Genomic DNA, 22157 nt, shown 5'->3' with positions numbered 1-22157 from the left:
CGCACCCTCCGCACCCCGGCCCCGCCCCCGGCCCCGCCCATCACCGCCGCAGTCGTGGCGCCCCCCAGCGGCCGCGGCGCATCCCGCAGCGACACACACACTTGTCCCGTTTAAACACCTTTTATTTCCTCCTTTCCATAAAAATTTGTAATAGCCTTCCTCTTACATTGTATACAAAATATTTACTCTACCCAATAAATAAAACACGAACATCTTGCAGACAGTATATGATCTCAAAAGAGCATCCATCCATCCTTCCCTAACCTAGAGGTTCACAATCGTCTCGCATTAAGAAGACTTTCTCCCTTCTCCCCACCTCAACTCTGGACCCCCCCCTCCTCAGGGAAGGAAAGGAGAGGCACAGCACGAGTCACGCGTGAGGAGAAAGCAGAAGTGCACCAGCTACCTGAACAGAAAAGCTCAGGGTAACTGCCTCCGAAGAGCTTGTACCTGGAAGTGTTACAGTATAGTCGTGTCCTAGAGAGATTTCTACGTCCGCACACATATCAGTAACAGCATGTAAGGGATGCGCTTACCTTTACCTGAACACACCTGTGTCCCTTGCTGGTCTATATGTCATCCTGACACAGAGAAGCTGCTCTTAGCAGAAGCACACCAGGTTAGCCAGAAAGGACAATCTTACAAAGAAAGGAGTTTCTCAATAGATGCTCTGGAAAATGCCTCTCCTGTCAGCCCCAGCGACAGTCTGAACTAGGAAGAAAGGCTTTTGGTAATAGCAGAGCACATGGACAGGGCCATCGCAGTGACAGCAAATGCGACACCCCTTACGGGTTTGGGGAAAGCAGCTGCCGACAGCCCCAGCTCAAGCCCCGAGCTCAGACTTCACAGCCAGCTCTTGCGACATGGCTGGGATCACGCTGCACGAGGTTGTAAGCGTGAAGGGTTATGAAGTGCTTTATGGACAGGGTAAGGCCACATCGAGAGGCACGCTCCCACCCGCTGCCAGGGCAGGTCCAGTTCCAGCCAGTGCCCCATACCAGTCCCTCACATTGCTACAAACCTCACGTTTCCCCTGAAGCCCCTCTTCCTCACCCTGCTCTCTCCTCATTCTCCTCCGAGACTGCTGCCTTGTCTTCCTTCCCCGCTGAACTCTTATGCAGAAAACTGCTCCCTTTGCCCCCCGACAGCCCACCACCCACCCAGGACCTGCCTGCACGCGGCAGTTTCCCACACCACTCCTCTCCTTCCACAAACAGTCACGCTACAGGGCAAACGTCCCAAATCTGTTTGGGCTTGAACTCCCACAGGGGACAGGGTTAGTGAAGACAGAGTTGGGTCTTGGCAAAGACTCTTTCCTGTACCCATCTGCCCACTATGTCAGGAGCTGGCAGAGGGCCCAGCAGACTTCTCCTGGTGTAACAGGAGGGTAAGAAGGAAAGGAGCAATTACTGAATTTGCTGGGTTTCACTCCAGATGGAGAAATGGAAAGAAAGGTGCCAGGGGGAGGGGAGAAATCAAAGAGTCTCTTGGTGGATAATCAAGTAAGTAGCTGTTCTCATACTTGCTGAGCTGGCTAAAACAAGAGCAGCACAGCCAGAGGACAAGTGGATAAGGAGCCCCGAGTTCAGGCTGGATCGTGTCTCTCCAGCTGGAACGGAGAATGAGCTGTTATCAATCCAGTCCCAGGTCAGGGCACAGCAAGATGATGGGAGCCTGCCTGGGATGCAGCAGCAAAGAGCAAGAGCAGCTGGCTGCAGAGTCACAAGTTCAGTCGCTCAGCGGTCTCTTTTCTGAACATAAATGAAGTAAATGCAGGCACCTCCCCAGAAGTATATCTGAATTATGAGAAAGCTGGACAAACCCAGCCTGCCCTCTCCTAGGACCACAGAGATCAGAGCCAGCACTCTGGATGCAGACACCAGACTTGCCGAGGAGATCTGGGTACCGAGTCCATGACCCAGCGCAATGAAGGGGATGAGAGAACAGGGTGGCTGAAGGCATGCTTGATCTGTCAACGAAGGACAGGTCTGAGACCCAACCCACACCAACTCATCCCAAACCCTCCAGTTCAGCCAAGACACGCAGCCTGCTGCCGTGCCGTGAGCCCAAACCTACTCACGTCCCCCGGCTACAGCCAGGCTATCGCTGCACCAAAGGCAGCTCAGGGACAGAGGGCAGGGCGGCCGGGGAATTGCCAGGCTTAAGGCTTCTCCTCTTGAGGGACAGATACTAGTTATGGATCAAGAATGGCAGCCTCTTGTTCTTTCACGTTCCAAACCAAAAGCCTTCTCCTCTTGAGGGACAGATACAAGTTATGGATCAAGAATAGCAGCATCTTGTTCTTTCATGTTCCAAAACAAAGGACATTACAAAACAAGGCTGTCTTCCCCGCCAGCCCACTGCTTTTTTCAAGGATCCCTTGGATGTCTGTAATAAGCATTCAAGGCCTTTATCTTCAAACCCATACACCTCAAGTTTGGTGTGAAGGTACTCTTTAGGCACTTAAACAAATGGCTCAATTATCAAAAGCACTTAGCATCGTAGCAGCCTCCACGTGTGAAGGTCCTCCACACTTTAAGTGAGAAAAAAATAAAAATAAAGGATTCTTCAGCACTCAGGTAGGGAACTGTTTGAAAAATCTTGGGTCAGAGGTTACTATTCACTAGGAGCATTCATCCAAGAAACACCCCACCTTTGGCAGTAACATTTTGCCTCAAAAACTTCCTTCTGAAGCCTGAAGTGGACAGAGACCAGGGTAGGAAGCAGACAAAAAACTGTTTCTGTAGGTGGTTAAGCAGCTGCCAAATGCATCCCCAAACCAGCTGCATTTCAGCACACAAACCTTGTTGTGGGAAAGGGAGGCTGGGAGGCATATAATTTGAGAAGAAATAAAACAAAAACAGTCACCCCTTACGGGAAAGAAACGTTTAAAAAACTTAGGAGAAGCCCTCTCAGGACCCATCTGCAGACAGCAGGGGAGTAACTGTGCTTCCATGCCAAGGAATAGGCTGACAAGACCTTACAAAAATAGCAATATTTTGCCCTTCAGCAGAACCTCACCAGTGCATCTCACTGCCCACACAGCTCCGCAGAAAATTAGTCACCAACACTCTGTTTAGACCAGCCAAAGTTAAGGACTGTTGAACTACTGCTGCATACTCACAGCCTGGCCTCCCAACGCCCAGTTCATGCTTTCCTCTACACATTGCAGGCAGAGTTTGGATCACTTCAAAGTCTAAGTGCTGACTGTGGGTCAGGACCTTGCCTCCTACTTGATGCACAGGTTGTCTTCGAGTGGTAGAAATCTGCCACCAACAGAATTATTCCAGCTGGTCCACTCAGTCCACAGGCTGACCCTGCTCTGTCGGCAGAGTGGCTGTAGGCACATTTCATCGTACCTCCCTCCGGTTCATGATGCTGTTTCCAGCAGCCTCCCTGGGTGCGCTGGCAACGCGTTAACTCAGCCACCGCGCTGGGTGCTGCAGCGTGCTCTGCAAGGTGTGCTCATGCCAGCCTGCAAGCACAGCCGAAAGCCTTTCTGTCTGGAAAGAATAGCCTGGTCTAGAAGGTTGCTTTGGGGCACACCTTCAAGGGAAAAGAGACACGGCCAGCAACCAACTCCAGGTACCTACTGCAGCAGTGACTGCTGCTGAGTTCAACTGGCCATCAGCGGACAAGCAATTCCTCCAGCTTCCTCAGGGATGGTACGCTTGCTCTCAGGTAGCCTTCCAGGAGAGCTCCTCCTGTTCTGCTTCACTGTCCCAGGACTGAAAAACCCTCTGAGAACCATTTTTCCTTGTGACATTGCAGCATCTTTTAGGGGCCAGGTGTGGAAAAGACACAACAGTCTAGAGTGGTTAGGGGAGAAAGCAGGCAGCAGTTCGGAGCGCTGAGGAGCGAGAGGTCAGAGTTACGGAGAACTGTGCGAGGAAAGCTAAAAACAATCATTAAAAAAAAAAGTTAAGAAGTCCTTTCCATCTGATGAAACTTGGTACATAGGTAAAAGATAAGTCACCTTTTGGAATTGGTCCTAATGACACATTACTTGTTTTTCCAAAACAAGACATAGTAACTTTTCTCCTAAATGGTTTCTTCCAGTCAGAGCAGAGGTGGGGAAGGACAGAAGCATGCATGTACACATATGCATCCCTTTGCTCCATGGCCAAACCTTAGCCACCCATCTCTTTTTTCCAAGGAAATCTCCTCCCAGTGTCCTATTTGCAGAAGTATTGCTCAAGAAGTTGAGTAAAACTACAACAAGCAGGGGAAGAGGATACAGCTATAACTGGAAAACAGGAGAAGCAATGATTTCTTCCTCCCCTCCCCATACCACTGCCTCTCCTGCCCAGTTTAGGCAGAATTACACAGAAACATGACCCGTTATTGAAGGAAAAGTCCATTTCCTTTCTCTCCCCTGTACAACCCCCTTTGGTGCTGGCTGTGCAGTGCTTTCTTTTGATAAAGGCACCTTTGGAAAGCACTGGTGGCCCAAAGCACGATGCCCTGATGCCTCCTATTTACACCTGAGATTAGCCGTGCTGCATGTCTCCTGCCCCCAGCCCCAGAACTACCCCCCGGGGCTACGGCAACAGCACGGGGAGAGCAGGTACCACACGAGGCTTCCCACCAGTGGCCGCGTGAACACACACACGTCACGTTTTGCCACGCGCAGGCACCCGCGTGCTGCCTCTGCGCCTTCCACATCACACCGAGTACTTCGCCATGTCACTCTTATCAAAGACAACTTTGGTTGCAAAGTAAATGGCTACCAGGCCAAAGCCGGCAGCCGACACCATGTAGGCAGTCACTGACTGCGTAAACTGGACGATGGACCCCATGACGAGGGAGGGGACAACCTGAGAGAGGAGGAAAGCACTGTCCAAAATAGCCAGGTCCAGGCAGATCCCTCGGCCAGGAGCCACCGAGTCCGATTCTCCCACCATCATCATGAGCGAGACGTCGCAGGAGGAGCTGACGCACAGAGCCGAGCTGGCAGCTGGAGGAGAGGAGGAAGAAGAGGAAGAAGAGAAGAGGCTCCCAGCATGTCCGTTCTGGTAAGGCAGCTTCTGGCTGGAAAGGAGGCCTTTAGAGAAGGCTGATTTCTTGTCCAATCGAGCTGCGTCTTCCTCCTCTTTGCTCTTATATTTATGCAAAAATACCTAGGGGAAAGAAGGAGGGCACATGAGGAATGAGTCGTTAGGGTGGAGCCCAGAACATGAGGTGCGGGGGCAGAGGGGACCCCCGCTTTTTGTGCAAGAGAGCAAAACCGCTCCGTGCTTTGTGTCCGTTGGGTCAGGCTGTTAGATGGGGAGTGCCGGCAGTGAGCCTGGCCCACGTGAAATGGCCTCCAGGAGCCAGCCTGGCTCTTCCCAACTGGCACGGGATCCAAAGCAACCCTGACTCACCGGGGGAACCTGGCCAAGTGGTGCCTCTGTTGTGCTGAAGCTCAAAGCCAGCCCAGGCTGTGCCTGGGGACATTTTGCGCTGAGCCCTGGGTTGTCACCTCCTCGCTGGGTGCCGGGGGAGTCTGGGCACCAACTACAGCTCACCCCATCCTGAAATCAGCCGATGCAGACTTGCAGGACAGGAGTGAAGGGCCAGAGCCCGCTTTGGACATATCACCAAGCCAGACAGCGCACTCCAGTGCAAACAGAAGTGTTTACAAAGTGGCTGAGTGGGAACCCGAAGCCTTCCTGCAGAACAGCCCAAAGGGCAGAGGAACGGTTCAGAGTGCTGGATGCACGGCCGCTTCTTCGTGTCTGGGATACTTAAAAGTGACACCAGTTGAGATGGCACAGCACTGGGAACTCAGGAAAGAGCTCTTTTCTCAGCTCTGCACCAGACCGTGCATGCATGACCTCAGCCGAGTTGCTTCATCTGCCAGACCTGAGCCTCCTCACTCAGGCTAGAAAAGGGGGGTGGGGGGAAGAAAAATCTTTTTCTTCTCACCCTTTTTTGCCTCACTCTGCTCAAGCTGTGAGATCTCTGGGGCACGGCTCATTCCAGCAGTATTCACACAGAGTATTTGGATCAAAAAAGCTCTCCACGTTAACACCAACAAATAATGGGCAGTCATGTGCAGACAGTGAAAATGCTGCAGAGCTCCAGCTTTAAAACTCCAGGGCATTTGCAATTATGCACAATCACTGGTCTGCATGGGGTAGAGCAGATAACGAAGGACACGTTAATCCATTCTCCGCACGGTGAGATTGAACAAACAAAGAAAATAAAACGGAAAAAATAGCACCTGTTTGAGAGCAGAGGGCACTGTACCCAGCTGCAGGGCTCAGAGGGGCTTGCCTGAACTATCCTTCCTTTTGCAGGAGGGACCCGGACACAGATCAACAGGAGGGGACCGCTGGTGCAGGCGCATGGGCACTCCAGCTCTGTTGCAGGTCATCCCAAAGCGTTCAGCAGCCTTGGCACCCCCCCAGCTACACCCAGCCCTGCCCCAGTGTGTCTCAGCGGCAGCCAGTCTCTGTTCATGCTGCCCCAGGCCGTGGCTGTAGCACAAACAGTTTCAGATTCAATTGGAGAAGAGAAACCAGATGAGAAGAACTTCAATAAATAGCAATCATCTCCCAAAAGCTTTCCCTGGGCTCTGCTCAGCTGCTGTCCTTCAGCTCCTCAATTCTGCCTAGGCTCATGAATTTACACTTAAATGCGTCAATCCAGGACCATCACTTATCTTATGTGGAGCTTAAAAATCCTCCCACGAGCCTCCTATTGCCATCGGAGTTCAAAGCAACTCAAAACCCAGCACAGAAAGGGCACCGCGTGAGCCAAACAGTTCCAGCCCTTCATATCCGACACTGCTGTTCCCAGAAGCCTGCTCAGCTCCCTGAAGGCCCACGCCACATTTTCTTGGTCCCTATACTGATCCAGGCTAGGACTTCATCGATACGAGTTCTGGCAGGGGTGTCTGAACACCTAGGGTGGAGAATTAATTTAAGTCTAGAGAAAATGACTTAAACACGTACTCACAGGAATGAGCTTAGTGAGAACTTCTGCTTTAAAATCACTCCTTTTAACACAGGATACAACCACGGGAGTCACCAGTGCCTCAATCAACAGCTTCATCTCCCTCTCTAGTTGATGGGGAGTGGTGGGAATGAGGAACCTGGCTCTCCTTAATCTCCTGCAGAAGGTGTGAATGCCCACCATGCATCCCACCTCTACCAAGCTTTCAGGCACTGTTAGAACATGCAGATCTTCTTCCTCCTGTTCTAGACAAGGTTTTAGTGGCCATGCGAAGATGAGAGGGCATGCAGGAGAACAGAGCGACTTACACAGCCTGTGCAAAGCAAGGAGCTCCAGCTGAGGTGGCCTTGCAGGCTTTCGCCAACGATCTTGCACAGGGTGGGAGCAACAGCCACTTTGGATGCCCCTTCCGCTGATTTGCTTCGGGAAGAGTGTTTACAGTTAAAAAAAAAAAAATTAAAAAAAAAAAGTAAAAAAAAAGAGGGAAGAGAGGAAGCAGGAAGGAGGGAAGGCAAACAAAACCGATGACAGATTTCAACAGTAAGAAAAAAAGAAGAGAACAGAAACGGGGAAGATGGAGACTTGTCTGCAAAAGGCATTTTAGGGACTACTTCTTGTGGGGTCTCCCTGCAGCCTGCTGCAAAGTAGCTGGTAAAGGAAGGAGGAACTTTCAAGTCAGGGCAACAGAGAGACCAAATCCAGCTAAACCCCACACCTCACTGTACTAAGAGTGTTTCCTTGTCAAGCCTTTGGCAAACAGTTGGGCATGTGGCCCTCACGTTCCCAGCCAGTGAACCACCTGCCATGGGGATGAAAGAGCTGCTCTCAAACCACAAATTAATTTTGCATTTGCAGCACAAGAGAAACTCCTATTAATCCAGTGTGCAACTCAGGAACCTCCTAGGACTTCTCCACAAGGATAACATCTGTGAGACAGGATTACTAGCATTTGTGTTGCTGTCAAAAGTTTCACAACATTTCTTTTTCTTGCAGCTAGGGGAATAGGAAGAACTTCAGTTTTCATTGTACCGATCTTCATGCTATGGACAAAAACTGGAAAGCAGGACCTCTAAGGGCTGAAAATTCTTCAGGTTTTTAGCACCTCAGGTTGGCAGTGCTGCAGACGTGACTTGGTTGCAGGATGCACAGAGGTATAACTAACCTGCGCCAGTTTCCCTAAAAACGTGCAGAGGAACGTCGGAATCTTTTGATACACCGATCCTAGCCGATTTCTCCCATCTTACCCACTCCCCACTTTTTAAAATTGTGTAACGCTTGTTGTGAGCAGGGGATGCGTAAGGAAGGAGATGCTAAACTCTCTTATCTCTTCCATTTCAGATGAATCTTCAGAGAAGACCCAGCCTGGAGACAAGAGGCACATGTGGAAAACCTTTGCACACAGGCGTGTGTTTCTCTTCCGTGGGCTGTGTGTCTCTACCAGATACAAGTGGCAAAAGAGGCTGGCCAAGCTGTCCTCACCGCTCCCTGGCACCCTCTGGAGCAGATCCCTACCTGTTTTTCGTGATGATACAGTGATGCCAGCGTGTATGGCAGGATCTGGAGTGCAGAGAAGGTGAAGCCCGTCAGAGCAGCCGAGATGGTAACAACGATGACACTGTGGGAAAGGCACATGACGAAGGCAGCCACGGGGAAGAACACCACACTGGCCAGATAGACCGCCCGCGTCCCAAACTGCTTCACCATCCGGTCCATGATTGTCGAAAAGAAGATGGATGTGACGCATTGGAGGAAGAGGCCCAAACTACCCATCCGGACACCTGCAGGTAAGCAGAGGTGGTGACAGATGCTGCCCTGACTGCACCCAGGCTTCACGCAGCCCAACACCTTTGGACCTCCTTCCCTCTCCTTCAGTGCCCAACTCACAGCCACAAACAGCCCCGACAACCTCAGGGCTGGGTCAGGAAGCACAGCAGCATCACCTAACGCATCCCAGGGTTGCACCAGCCAGGCTGCAGCACCCACCCTCCACCAGCAGCGTGTGTTTCCTCTATGTGCTCCTGGGCACCCCGGGCTAACTAAAGGGAGATAGGACTCCAAAAATGCCATTCTTGTCTTGGGAAGCCGTTGTTTGCACCGTCTTACTCTTGACCCAGGATCTGTCACCTGCTCATGAACCAGGATCCGTTGTTATCTGATGCCGAAAACCAGTAACGGAACAAAAAGGAATAAGGAATTGCGCTTAAGCCAAAGTAAAGTACACAACATCCACTAAACGACTAAACGACTGCAGTATCCGGTAGCAATCTGGACCTTACCCTTTGCAAAGATCTATCAGATTTCAGGGAATTAAAACCATTAACTCTTTGAAGCAAGGATCATTACTCAACACATGTTTCTATGACAGCTAGCACAATGGAGTCCTGAACTGCTGGAAGCTATACAGTGCAAGTGTTAAATAATAATTAAGCTCCCTCTAAGTTAAACAGACACTCAGCACAAAGAGGCAGTGTACTGCAGAGCTCACGGAGGCAGTGAATGGAAAACTCAGAGGGAAAGATATACAGCTGGAAGAGGAGGGCCAGGGAGGTGCCTCCAAGAATAAAAGAGTTAGATCAGGGAGAGGAAAAGAAGGGCTGGGCAGGGAGTCGAGACTCTGGCACAACGCAGCAGGTAAAACAGGACAGCAGGCAACAACAGCGAGCAGGTAATGTGCTGCAGTGAGCAGTATCCCATGATGTGGACGTGGCAGCTACAGAGCGCAGTGGTGAGCTCTACCAGAAAGCCCTGGAGAGAGGGGTGAGAACTGGGGAAGCTGCTCAAGGGCTCCCCAGACACAGGTGGGAGATGGGAGTCTCAGCGTAGCATGAAAGGGAGACACAGCAAAGCCCACCTCGCTGCTGCTGAGCATGTCCTGGCTTTCCAACCCCTGCTCTCCAAGAGATGGGGAGCACCATCACCCCTCGTTTAAAAAGGAGGGAAGAGGAGTGAAAGGACCTTGCAGCGGCAACCACAGCTCGTAGACAGAGCCGGATACATCCTGTTCAGCATGCAACCTGCCAGACCGTTCTGCCACTTCACAATTCCCCCCCCGAGGCCGGGTCTGTGCTGCCAGATCCACTTCCGTGCTTGGTAGCTCGGAGGAGAAAGAGACATTTTCCTATTTGGACCACTGTGCAATGCTCTGGGGCCATGGGGGATTGCTTTTTCCTGACCCATCTGCAGAAAGTCTAGTTTCCCGTGATGGTGGGGTTTTTGCATTACTAGCAGAGCTGACCCCATTCCTAGCTCCCACCAAACACTCCTGTCCTCAGGAGCAGGTGCTCCGGGCTCAGAGCAGCTGGTTCACTTCTCACCTTCGTCGTAGTGGCGTCTGGCATCCGTGCCTGGCTTGGCTCTGGGGACGCCGTGGTACAGCCCTTCCCCAACAAAGTCTGTGTAGAACAGCATGAAAGTCATGAGTGCCATCCAGCTGCAGAGCTCGGCCACGAACAGGCGCCGGATGACCTTGGGGATGCGGCAGTAGAGGCTGTGAAGCCGTGGCACCAGCGTGCAGAGGTTTCTGAGGGCCTGCACCATGTGCCTGGCCTGCAGGAGACACGAGCTCCTGGAGAGCTGGCAAGAGCAGCAGGCAGGAGCTGAGGGCTTGGGGGGAGCATCCTTCAGCGCTGGGCCATCCAGAACATCCGCCTGGGCGGCTGCCTCCTCTGTCACAAAGAGCGTGGCCAGCACACAGCCGAGGAAGATGATGGCAAGGAGGCTGAAGAGGCACGTCTCCTGCCCTCCCAAGTACGGGGCCAGAAAGCTGCCGCCCCAGTCAATGGCTGGAAGCAGGTAGCCAATGCAGCCCCCCAAGCTGATCATAAAGGCATACAAAGAGAAGGCCTGGCGGCAGTTGTCTGGCTCCTGGAAGAGGTCTGAGAGCAGAGCCTCCAGTGGGGTGAAGCAGACCTGGCCGCAGAAATCCAGCAACCCGATGCCCAGGATGAGGAAGGCGATCTCCAGCGGGCGAGTGTTGAGGGCAAACAGGCTGGCCAGGCTGCTGGCGTGCGGGATAACGAAGAGGCTCAGCAGGACTCCCAGGCAAAGCATCCAGATGAAAGGCCGCCTTCGGCCGTAGCTGCTGTGCCAGTGGTCACTGGCGGATCCAATCAGCGGGACAAAAACCAAGCCAAGGACAGGTCCTATCCCTGGAAAAGAGAAAGAAGAGGTGTTAGGGGGACGGATCTGAAGGAGACTGGTCTGTATGCACGGTAAAAAAAGCCTGGGATGCTTCAGGAACTCAGTAAGCTTCTCTGGGTCACAGCCCCCTCCTCCAAACACAAGGCTGCCCTTGATACAACAGTAGCCCTGCAGCCACCCCGCAGAGACAAGCCTCCATGCCCTTATCTGCCCCTGCAGACTCAAAGGGGAAACAAGCACCTTGAAGATGAGAGAAAAACCACCTACCCAAAACCATGGTCATGAACTTCTCCTCCACACCCACTTCCAGCAGCAGCGGGGGCACGTAGGTTATCCCTGCAGCCAGGCAGACCTCCAGGCCGAACGTCAGGGAGTTGACCAGCAGGAGCTGGGTCTTGCGGTTGTGGAAGAGCATGCTGGCCCAGGCGCCCTGAGCCATGCTGCCCCGACACCCCTTACTGACAGACGGCTGTGTCGCTCCGGCTGCGGCACTCCCAGGGATGCCCCGCAGACAAGGTCTGGAGCTTCCCTTCCTGGTCTGCTGGGTAGATGCTGCCTCCCATTTTTAGCAACGGTGCACGAACCGTCTTTTCCTCTTCCTCTTATCGCAAGACGTGGCCCCGGCAATGTCGGGTCCGGGCATGGGCAGGCAGGGATCCCACTCCAGGCTTCCCCTTCTGCTCACATGCTGTGGTCTGAGAAGAGAGAGCTTGTTAGACACTGCGGGGTCCAGGGCAGGGGAAAGGGCTAAAACCAGGTACCACACAGACACGTCATGGCTGAAAGAGACAATCCCCATCCCAAGAGGCTTGCAGGCACGGGAGGATGAAGAGGGGACATCTGGGAGAGCGGCAGGGTTCAAAGAACGAACGATGTTGGTGCCAGGTTTCTCTCCAAGGGCTCGTGACAGGTGAGACAGGCACCTGTCAGACATGGTTTGGGAAAATCCAATCCCGCCTCCGGGCTAAGGGAGGTCTAATGACCTCTCAGTTTCCTGTCCAGCCTCATCTTATAGATGGGCAGTCGTAGCAGAGAGACAAAGGATTCAGGGTCCCCTCTCCCAGTGAAATCAATTAAGAGGCCCCTTCCAGGATGCGGGCTGCAGGCACTCGCCTGCAGTCACACGGGGTCATCTCTAGGGACCCACGGCGCTGCTTAACGACCGGGGCATCCCCCGCGCTGCCCCGCAGGCTCCCAGGGAAGCAGTTTCACCCGAATCCTGTCTCTAGCCCCTGAGACGGGGCGCAGAGAACAGATGGTGCCTCCGTGGAGTTTCACAAACAAACCTGACCCACTTTAGCCTCATCTAACAGTGAACGGCAATTACCTTACTCATTAGTCTGAGTCATTTATTTGCCCTGTAACATGCTCCCTCTCTCCAGCCTTCTTCAGAGGGGAGAGGCCACCACATCAGGACAGGGGCTAAGCAGCTAAGGCAAGCGTAAGCAGATGCCTCTTAGTAACCTGTTATGAGCCTGCCACTATGTCAGTCCACAAACGAAAGAAATCCTGCAAGGTTACCAGCAACTAGTCCGCCAAACTGCAGTTCTGCTGAAAGCATCTCGGGAAGATGGTCCCGGTTATGCTGGGAAAGGTAGAATGGGTTAGCAAGACATTAAGCTCCTGCACAGACATTGATTCAGGAGTAAAACTAATTGCTGCCTAATTCTCAAGATTCGTGTGCTCTGACTTCTCCCCCTAAATGAGCCACCATGGAGTTTCTCTGTGGGGACAAGGCAGAACAGGTCCCGCTGGCCCGAATGTGCTTCAGAATGACCCATTTCTGGACTATGCACCGCACTCCCAATTTGCACAGAAGCTTCTGCCTCCTGTTCCACCGCAGCGCAGCCCCCAAGTGCTTTGGGTCCTTTGGATGAAGGAGGCTGAACAGAATGTGAGACACGCAGGCGGAGGAGTTTATCTCCAGTTGCTCCCTCCCTGACTACGGGGAAGCCGAACTGCGTACCTGCCTGCACACCTCCTCCCTGCCAGAGCAGCAAGCTGCACAGAGCTTCCCGTAGCTGCAGAGAGCAAACCCGTCAGAAGAAACAAGGTGAAAACCCAGTTTTGCAGCCCGGTCCCCCTCTAAATTCTTTGCCTCAGTTACAGGGGAGAGGAAAAGACTCCAACAGGGAACATCTCCAGGCCAACACTCGCCTTCCTCCCCAGCAGCCAAGGGAACCGGTGCTGGAGGCCGTGCCGGGCAGAGTGGCTCAGACCTCGCAGAGCTGGAACGGCAGCCGGTCAGCGGTCCGAGCGGGATGCAGAGTGTGTACGCAGGAGGAGCCGCTGAACCGGCGGTCTGCGGGACCATAGCCTTGCCACAGCTACACTGGGCAGAAAGAAAACTTCACGTTATCACCAAACACAGTGCGAGTGAGGGATCCCTGACTTCGCAGAGCACATGTGTTTGACCTCCATCACTGCAGCAGAGTTAGCAGACGGTACAGTTGGGACAGTTCCTGCCTTCTCCCTTTTCTCTTTCTTCCCCCAAATAACCCGCACAGGGATGACTGGGTGAAGCTGGACGTGCGGCGATGAGGTTTTTACAGAGATATGGGCATTTCTCCCTGCCTCTCGCTGCTGCAGAGGAGAGGCACCGCTCCTGAGCTGAGGAGTTGCCAATTACACACAATAAGTACCCGCGATTTTCCTTCCAGGATCCCTCACCTTCCCCCTCCACGCTCACTTAGACCTCGACTGTCACGAAAGATATCTCCTTTTAACAACCATGAACATTTAAATGACTTGCCCAAGGTCAAATAGCAAGCCAGCAGCAGAGGGGGAACAGCAACAGTTTTCCTTTAATCACTAGACGCGGCTTCAAAGGAATACTCCGAGGCCCCAGATAAGCTCAGCGTTACTTAGATGCACTCTATCTGCAAGGAAGCGACTGAGGGCAGCAACCACCTTAGATGTGGGCTAGACACAGGATGTCTCAGCCTTGTTCCTTTAATGGGTGCCCAGCTGGCTGACAGCCTTGGGATAGGAATTTAAGCTGCAGCCCTACAGCTCCAGCAGCACAAGCCTCTGGTGCTGTTAGCTAGAGGAAGCAGACTCACAAGCCAAGATTAACTGAGCCAACATCACTCTGAGCTAGACCTGGGAGGGAGAAGTAATGCCCCCTGTCTGCTGTAGTCCAGGGTCTGGAGGGCTTACAGAGGGGGACTTATCCCAAGGGAAACCTCAAACGTTAAGTAAAAGATGTCTCTCACACACACACGGAGAAAAAAAATTTGGTTTCTTCCCTTTTATCGCAGTGACATCTCTAGCACTGGCGAGGAAACAGGAATCTGTACATCTCCCCGACTGCCTGAGAATTTCAGGTTGAGGCGGAGAGGCTGAATTTCTTACCAGTAGGTAAGAGAAGATCTGTTTCTCCCCCCTTCCACACTCTCAGAGGGCTTTAACGAAAAAATAAATCCCAGTGTACCCAGAGGCAATGCCCGTGCACAGCCAGCAATGAGAAGTTGTCAACAGCAACCAAGTCGTAAGCACAGTTGCAACAGATTATGAACCCTTTTCTGTTTAAATTGCATTTTTGTCCCAATACCCATCAACTTTTTTTTTTTTTATTTTGTTCACATAATACAGAGAGATGGGTTGGCTTAGCTGGCAAGAAATGCCAGTGCAGACTAGAAAAATCCCCTGAACTCCCGATCTGTAAGGACAGGGGCAGAGGGATGGAGAAGGAAGATTCAGGAGGCTCACAGGAGGATGAAAGGAAGGCAGATGCCAGGACTCACCTCCTCCAGGCAGAGCAGTGACAGATGATCCCTGCGGCTCCGAGCTGCGCTCCCCAAAGCCAGCCCAGCCCGGGTACACAGCATTCGGGAAAAGCTGCTGAAGTAGTTTGCAGGCAAGCAGAGGTGGAACCGAGCTGCAGGTACACACGCGGGTTTGGTTTCAGGGCCCTCCCTGCCTCCTGATAACACGGAGCGCCGGTGTGTTATTAGCACCACAATCACGCCTGGGCCCCTCGTGCAAGGTGCTGAGCAAACACAGGCTGCAGGCACCAGCCCTGCGACCCCGCTGCTTGCAGAGTGCTTGGCCACTGCTGCCCCAAACCAGCTCAGAAGGGACCTCCGGGGCTGCACTCAGGGCTGAACTTTGCCCAAAGCCCTGCCCCGGTGTTGACATTTGTCACCTTCCCTTGCTGACCTGCTGGCACTTCACAAACTGCCAGCAGAGAGAGATTTAGTACACGGGATTGTTATTTTCTTCTTAAAGCGAGATGTTCCCTGCAGTTTTGCAGGTAACAGTCTGGCTCTAAATAACAGTCCCAGCAACAAGACCAAACACTTCATTTAAACCGCTGATCTCTTCTAGGACAGTTTATCTGGCAGACTATGCAGGAGGACTGGTTTGGGTCTGGTGCTCTATAACTTTGGAAGGAGTCAGGTAGACAAAGCGTCCCGCTCTAACAGCAGCATTTACACATCCCACCCAAGTGAGCTGGCAACAGCCTGTCCAGCCCGGTGGGATCTGACGTCTTGTGATGGGGAGATCTTTCACAGTCAGATGGGGGGGGGTGGCTGGTCCAAAAAAGCTGCATGAGGACAGGCATTTCTTGCCGCCTGGCCTCAGTTTCCCCAAAATTCTACAACAGGGCCAGTATTTGTCCTTCCCTACGGAGCACAGTGCCAAGCACCTTGACAAGGATAACAGCCAGCCCCCCAAAAAGGGGCATACCAGCCCTTCTGTGTAAGGTTTCCTGCACACAGAAGCAGAAGGGAGCCACATGTGGGGCTTTTTCACAGCTGCTCACTGAGCTGTCGTGCCACGGGGACATCATCTGCTGCTGAGCGTTAAGGCTCTTTCTCTGCTCTTCCTCTCCCTCCCCAAGGAGAAGCAGAGCATCTTTAAACCCGGGGTTTCTCTTTTACTTTGAAGCTTGCGAACCAAACTTTTCCTTTCCTTCCTCTGCAGAGAAACAACAGATCAACCCCGAGAGGCTGGTTCACCTGGCAGCCAGGTAGGAGGGCGGGTCCCGGGGGCAGGAGCAAAGCAGCAGACTGCGGACAAAGGCAACCCAGAGAGGAGAGGGCTCTCGGCCACCCACCTGGACAGAGGAGCCTTTTCAGCAATGGCAACCAAAGCAGAAAGGATCGTACCTCCTGCAGTCCCGGGCTCTCCTGCCCTCTCTCTCCTCTCCCGCTTAAGCACCCAGAAAGACGGGGAGGAAGCCAGGCTGTCTGCCTCCGCGGGGTGCAACTCACCTGGCAGCACTAACAGGGAGCAAGGAGAAGGAGCAGGGATGAAGCCAGGGAAAGCAGCTTCCCAGAGTCCATTTCTCTGAAGGCAGTAGGTCAGCAGATTGGATTCACACACTTCCCCTACTCAGAGTTTGTTCTCTGTTCACACGCTACAGAAAAAGTTTTGACAAACGTCTTCCCGTGCTCGGTGTGGTACAGGGACGCAGCGACGCATCTGAATTTGAGAAAAGCACCAGCAAGCGCACAGACATTCCGGTGGAAACAGGACTGAAGCTACTGGTGACGTGGGGCATACGGACTCTTACACAAAGCAACACCATCACCCGTTCACTTCCCACTTCCTTTCTCACCCGGCGCAGACGTTGCTTTCCGTGCCCTCGCTAACGGACTTTGAACCACACCTTTCACTTTTAGAAGAAACAAAGCTTGAGACACCTGAAGAAAGCAGACTGCGCGCAGGGCGCTGACCGGCACGCACAAGCAAAGACTGGAAGAAGCATCTCCTCCTCCCGAGCTCCTCAAAGCTTTCCAGCATCGGATCTTACAAGTCATTGCATCTAAACAGTGCTTAGACAGAATGAAGATTGAGGGAAAGACATTTTAAAAATAACATTTAGGTGTAGTTAGGTGGCTGGGAAAAACTCATGTATTCCTCAGAAAAATCCATATCCTGCCACTCCATAACCCTTCCAGTCTCTCACATGGGTGCAGAAGGGACAAGACGTTATTAAATGTGGTAGTGGCCTCTCTGATTTATCTATGACGGTTGTGCACCTACGCCGCAGTTCAACAAACTGCCACGGTAACGATCAGGCAACAGAGAATTAGATTCATCAACCATTTGTGACCTGTCAGGGCTCTGTAATAACCTGAGCCCTGTCTTATATGGGAAAAAAATTACCCCACAAAAGCCTTTGCCTTAGCAAAGGAAAAGGAAAAGCCTTAGGTTTTTGGAGAAGCACCCGAGCAGCTCCAGCAGTGCTGGAGGCAGGAGATGGTGCTGTGCGGGGAGCTGAGGCGGGGGCTGCTCCGGTCCAGCCGTCCCCAGGTGACACGGAGCTGCACGGCAGGTCTGATGCAGAAACCTATTCCCAACAGCAGAGAGAGGAGGGCGAAGGGTATCGCTAGCCGTTGGGTTTCCATTCATAACCGCAACATTACACTTCCAACCTTCCAAGGGGCTCTTTATGAATGTTATTAATTCCCCGCTCCCTGGAAGCCCTTTGGAAGAAAGGGTGGGAGACAGCACAAGAGCGAGCGCTTAGGGAAGGGCTGTTCATCCAGTGCCAGATCCTTTCACAGCTATCAGTGTCCATTCACCGGAGCTGAATGTGAAATACACCATGGAGAATAGCTCTGGCAGGCTCGCGCGGGATGCAATGGAAAACTCACCTGACCTCTCCTGACCCTCTCCCTTTCCCCCTCCCCTCCCAAATCTCCTTGACCCCGTTCACAGCGTGGGGACAGCGGAGCGGTCATTAAGAAGGGATGGGAGAACGGCGATTTATTTAGTCTCTCTGAATTAACTCTGCGTTTCCTTTGAGGCTCCATTATATCGGCCTCGGCAGCTCGGCTTAGGGAAAGAGCGGCAGCGGGTGGAAATCCCCTCAGACGAGAACAAGGAAGACTCGGGCGCCCCAGCCCATTTGAAATTCCCTCCCTTGCCCCACAGTGCAGCGTCCAGCAGCGCAGATGCCGGGATACGTTAATCCAGGACAAATGCTAGATGCTACAGACGCATCCAGAGTTACGGGACGGGGCAGGTCCCCACGACAGCTCAGACCTTCCACGCAGTTTGGTTCAAAGGGAGACGTCTGAATTTGTCAGGAGTGGAGGTGGGTTCTTTCCTGCTACGCTGCAATCGCTTCCCTGCAGCACCCGCCCCGTGACCATCCTGCTTTCAGGGCTCCCTAAAAACCAGAGCTGTGTCCTGGCCCTTTTGGGCTCGCTGCTCTCCTGACTGATCCCTGGCCCAGCAGACACACTTGCCGAGACTGAAGGCAGGTCACTGCCCGCTCCGTTCTGTGAGCTGAAAGTAAGAAGCCAAAGGGAGAAGAAGGAGCCAAGTTTTAAGCACCCGCAGCTATCGGCTGATTTTCAGGGGGTTTGTGCTGGTTTTGGCTGGGACAGAGCCGGGAGAGGACACGGCCGGGACAGCTGACCCCAATGGACCAAAGGGACATTCCATACTGTATGGCATCATGCTCAGTGTATCAAGCTGGGGGAAGGAGGAGGAAGAGGGGGGACGTTCAGAGTGATGGCATTTGTCTTCCCAAGTCACCGTTGTGCGTGACGGAGCCCTGCTTTCCTGGGGACGGCCGAACACCTGCCTGCCGATGGGAAGCAGGGAATGAATTCCTTGTTTTGCTTTGCTTGCGTGCACGGCTTTTGCTTTACCTGTTAAACTGTCTTTATCTCCACCCACGAGTTTTCTCACTTCTACTCTTCCAATTCTCTCCCCCATCCCACCAGATGGGAGTGAGCGAGTGGCCGCGTGGGGCTGAGCTGCTGGCTGGGGTTAAACCACGCCAGGGCTGCACCTCTTTCTGTGGGTCACCCAACCAGACTGTTCCCATTCAGACGCCGAGCAAAGCTCTTGTCTCCCATCACCACCACACCACTGCCTTCCCCGCGGATGGCTGGGGCTCGCCGAGATGGACCTTTGGCCCTCCTAACCTGGGAGGCTGGTTAGTCCTGATGGTTAGCAGGGTTGGGCTGGCTCACGTCTGCAGAAGCTTCGGGAGGAATTTGTTTCTGTTATCAGTGATTCCTTCAGGTAAAGGGGCATCTGTGAGGGCAAGGGACTGTTGAGTGTCTTCTGTGTTTTACAGTCAGCAGCAAGGGCACGTGAAACAGGTCACTAATTGTCCCACATTCATCAACTGGATAAAGTAAAGGCACCAGGGAAAGGGAAACGAAGGGTCCTATGAGGTGGATGAGAAAGTCAAAATATTTAAGAACGGGAGTTAGGAAAGGACGCTTTCCCAGCCCGGCAGGCTAACAGCACTGTCCACACTCTGCCTGCCGTACAGAGAGGATGCTTTCCCGGGTGGAGGAAGGTCTGTCCCGCTTGCCCTTTGCTCTGCACGTCTCCGATATTTCACGCTCCTTTCGGGAGCCGTGCCAATAGCTCGAGAGACGCTTTATCTTCACTCTGCAACATGAACATCAAACAGACAGCAGGGCAGCCCACAGGCTCCACTGACCTCCTGTCCCACAACCTGCTTCTTCCTTTGGCAGACAAAGGAATTGCTCCTGGCAGGAGGCTTTCTCCCAGGCTTTGGCTGCCCGAGCTCCCATGCCTGCCTGTTCGACCAGCGGAAAAGAGACAGCAGCAAAGAGTGGCCCGTTCCAGCCTGCCTCCTCCTCCTCCTCCTCCTCCTCCTCCTCCTCCCCTGGCCGTTACAAACAGGAACCACCTGTCTGACTAACCGAGGCCACGCTGACACTTTTGGAGCTTGCTGTGCCTCTCAAAGGGACAGACATCAGCCCGGTGCCCGCCGCGATGCCAGCGGGTGTCATTAGCTCTCCTGCAGCTGACAAGCATCACTGCCACGTTAACCCACCCCCCCTCGGAGCCGAGCGGCAGCAATGGGCTTCAGACTGCCGGGGAGATCCCGCTGCAGCCCTCGCACCTCTCCAGGATGAGACACGATGCAGAGAGGAGCTGGGCACCGTGCTTTCTGCAGACAAGCAGGGGCTGAGGCTAAAACCTTGCCTTGCTGGTCTGGAGCTCAGCCCCATTTCCATCAGGGACACTGCAAAAAGGTGACTGCACCGGAGGGCCAGGTCCAGCTGTGATGTGACGTGATGTGATGTGACGTGATGAAGGACTGAGGGCCCCAATAAACACCCCATAGCTGAGCTCAGCCGCAGAGGGATCTTCAGACCGCGCTGAAGGAACCGCGATGGGACTGCTTGTACCTGCCGGGCGGTAGGATGGTCTCGCAGCATTTTACCTGCTCAGGACCGGCATCTAATCACCAAACTTCATTAAGCACGCGGAAGCCTCGCACACCCCTAAGCGCGTGCGATGCAACCAAAGCAGCAGCATTTTCAGGCTCCGCTCTCAAAAGCTTCGCTCCTTCTAGTCACCCTCCCCTGCGTCGGCGTCAGGTCTGCTGTAAACAGCTCCAGCCCTCCAGACAAGGTTGGCTGGCTCTACATCAGAGCTACGGCTTTGTTTTGCTACTGCATGACCCAAGCTCTTGCTTTTATTCATGAGAGGAGCCCCTGCTTTGGGGCGGGAGGGGAAATGAGAGACGATCTGGTTCTGCTTTTCACTCCTTTTGGGTGTTTAAATACTGTGCCCATCACCCTGGCATTTGGTGTGAGTCAGCCTCTCTCCCACCCCCTCTTTTTTTTTTTTTTTTAATTATTTTTAGCAGAAGAATAAAAATGTAAATTGAACTGGAAAGGGAAAAAATAAGCCCCCTCCAGGTGCCCCCCTTCTCCGCAGCGTGGTAACGGGCACAGATTATATCCGGCACCACATGACCAGGGCCCGTATTTATATGTCAGTGTGTAAAACCCACCCCGCTGAGCCGCCTTTTCTCTGCCTGGGGCTGGGGGGCTTCTGCTACGCGTCTAGTCAAACAGGCCCACAAAGGGGATTAAGGAGAGCCCCTCAGCCCCGCAGAGTAATCCATCAAATTATCCCTTGTTGGCGTTGCTGTCCTCTTCAGAGGGGGGGAAAAAAAAAAAAAGGGCAAAAAAAAAAAAGCAAAAAAAAAAAAGCCCTCCAAAGGCTTTTAAAGGCACTGAAATTACACTTGAGCCTGAAACACTCCACCCAGCTGCTCCAGCCCACAGCACAATGGGCTGGTTGTAAAGGGAATACCGGGAAGCGAGGGGCGAGGAAAAAGAGCCGGACGCTGTGCAAAAGGGCAGCAGCCTCCCCAGGCGTGAAACTCCAACAGGTGGCTCGGACCCCCGCGCTCCCGGGACCCCGCAGCAGCGCCGCGCCGCTAACGCCGGGCTGCACGTCCCGCACACCCGCGCTCCCCTGTGCCGGGGGGCTCTGGGGCATGTTTGGTGTGCCCGGACGGACCCATGGACGTGTCCTCATCAGAGGAGGGGTTTGCAAAGGCAGAGTCTGCACCCAGCCGTGGAGCGGCACCCGACCCCTCTCCTGCCGGGGACCGGGGCCGGGGGCCGGCAGTGCCCCTGACCACAGGCTGTAGCACTGTCACCCCGTGCTACCTACATGGTCGCCAGAGCCCTGCAGCCGGACGGTCCTTCAAAACCCCCGCAGAACACCTAACGCACACAACAGACTTGCCTAAGGCTCGTGGCATCTTCAGCAGCGCCCCGCGGGCAGAGCAAAGCCACGGAAAGATCACACTCACCAGAACTCTGCGAATGGCTGCTTGGACACTGAATCTGTATTTTCCCCCACTGCAGCTACCTAAACGAAACAATTGCCCGTGAACTTTTGTGCTGGTCATCACCACGCTATTTTGAGGTATGAAGTCTCATACCTTGCCTAAGGAAGCACGTGGGATTCCATGGGTTTGCATTACTGTAATCCTTCTTAGGGAGGAACGATCACCGGGAGTGAAACGGGGAAAGCGGATAGTAAAGCACTTACCCCAACAACCCGGCAAAGAGAAGAGCAAACCAGTCCTGGTGGAAGTTCGTTACCGCGCTGTCCCACTGCATGCTACACGAGTCACCTTAGCACTGAAAACAGGGACACACAACTTCAGAATTTAACCACTAGCGCTGAGTAGAAGGAAAGTGACCCCATCTGTTACAGAGAAGAGATGGGAAGGCAGAACCCGTAGCTGCTTTATTCGCTCCGCTTTGCAATGCCTGTTCACAGGCCTGGGAAAATGGGAAGTGAAATTGGAACTTCTG

General features: G+C 53.3%; 1 protein-coding gene across 6 annotated transcripts in view; it reads right to left on the bottom strand.

The window, feature by feature from the left end:
• Positions 1 to 111: 111 nt before the first annotated feature.
• SLC45A3 (solute carrier family 45 member 3) overlaps positions 112 to 22157 on the bottom strand; it is a 31004-nt gene continuing 8958 nt past the window's right edge. For 3 of the 6 annotated variants that reach the window (XM_054803970.1, XM_054803966.1, XM_054803965.1), the window contains 4 exons: positions 11350 to 11777; positions 10257 to 11090; positions 8455 to 8720; positions 112 to 5120 (listed from right to left, as the gene is read on the bottom strand). In XM_054803970.1, coding sequence (XP_054659945.1) covers positions 4665 to 5120; positions 8455 to 8720; positions 10257 to 11090; positions 11350 to 11521 — 1728 coding nt within the window. In that variant the 5' untranslated portion in view covers positions 11522 to 11777 and the 3' untranslated portion in view covers positions 112 to 4664. Of the gene's footprint in view, positions 5121 to 8454; positions 8721 to 10256; positions 11091 to 11349; positions 11778 to 14828; positions 14903 to 16301; positions 16872 to 21888; positions 21949 to 22157 lie in introns of those variants that run through there. The other 3 variants (XM_054803971.1, XM_054803969.1, XM_054803968.1) reach the window with 3 other exon arrangements.

This window comes from Grus americana, chromosome 25 (assembly GCF_028858705.1).
Source record: "Grus americana isolate bGruAme1 chromosome 25, bGruAme1.mat, whole genome shotgun sequence".
NCBI classification, from domain to species: Eukaryota; Metazoa; Chordata; class Aves; order Gruiformes; family Gruidae; genus Grus; species Grus americana.
Note: the sequence above shows the minus strand (reverse complement) of the source record. Positions and strands in the feature narration are given on the sequence as shown.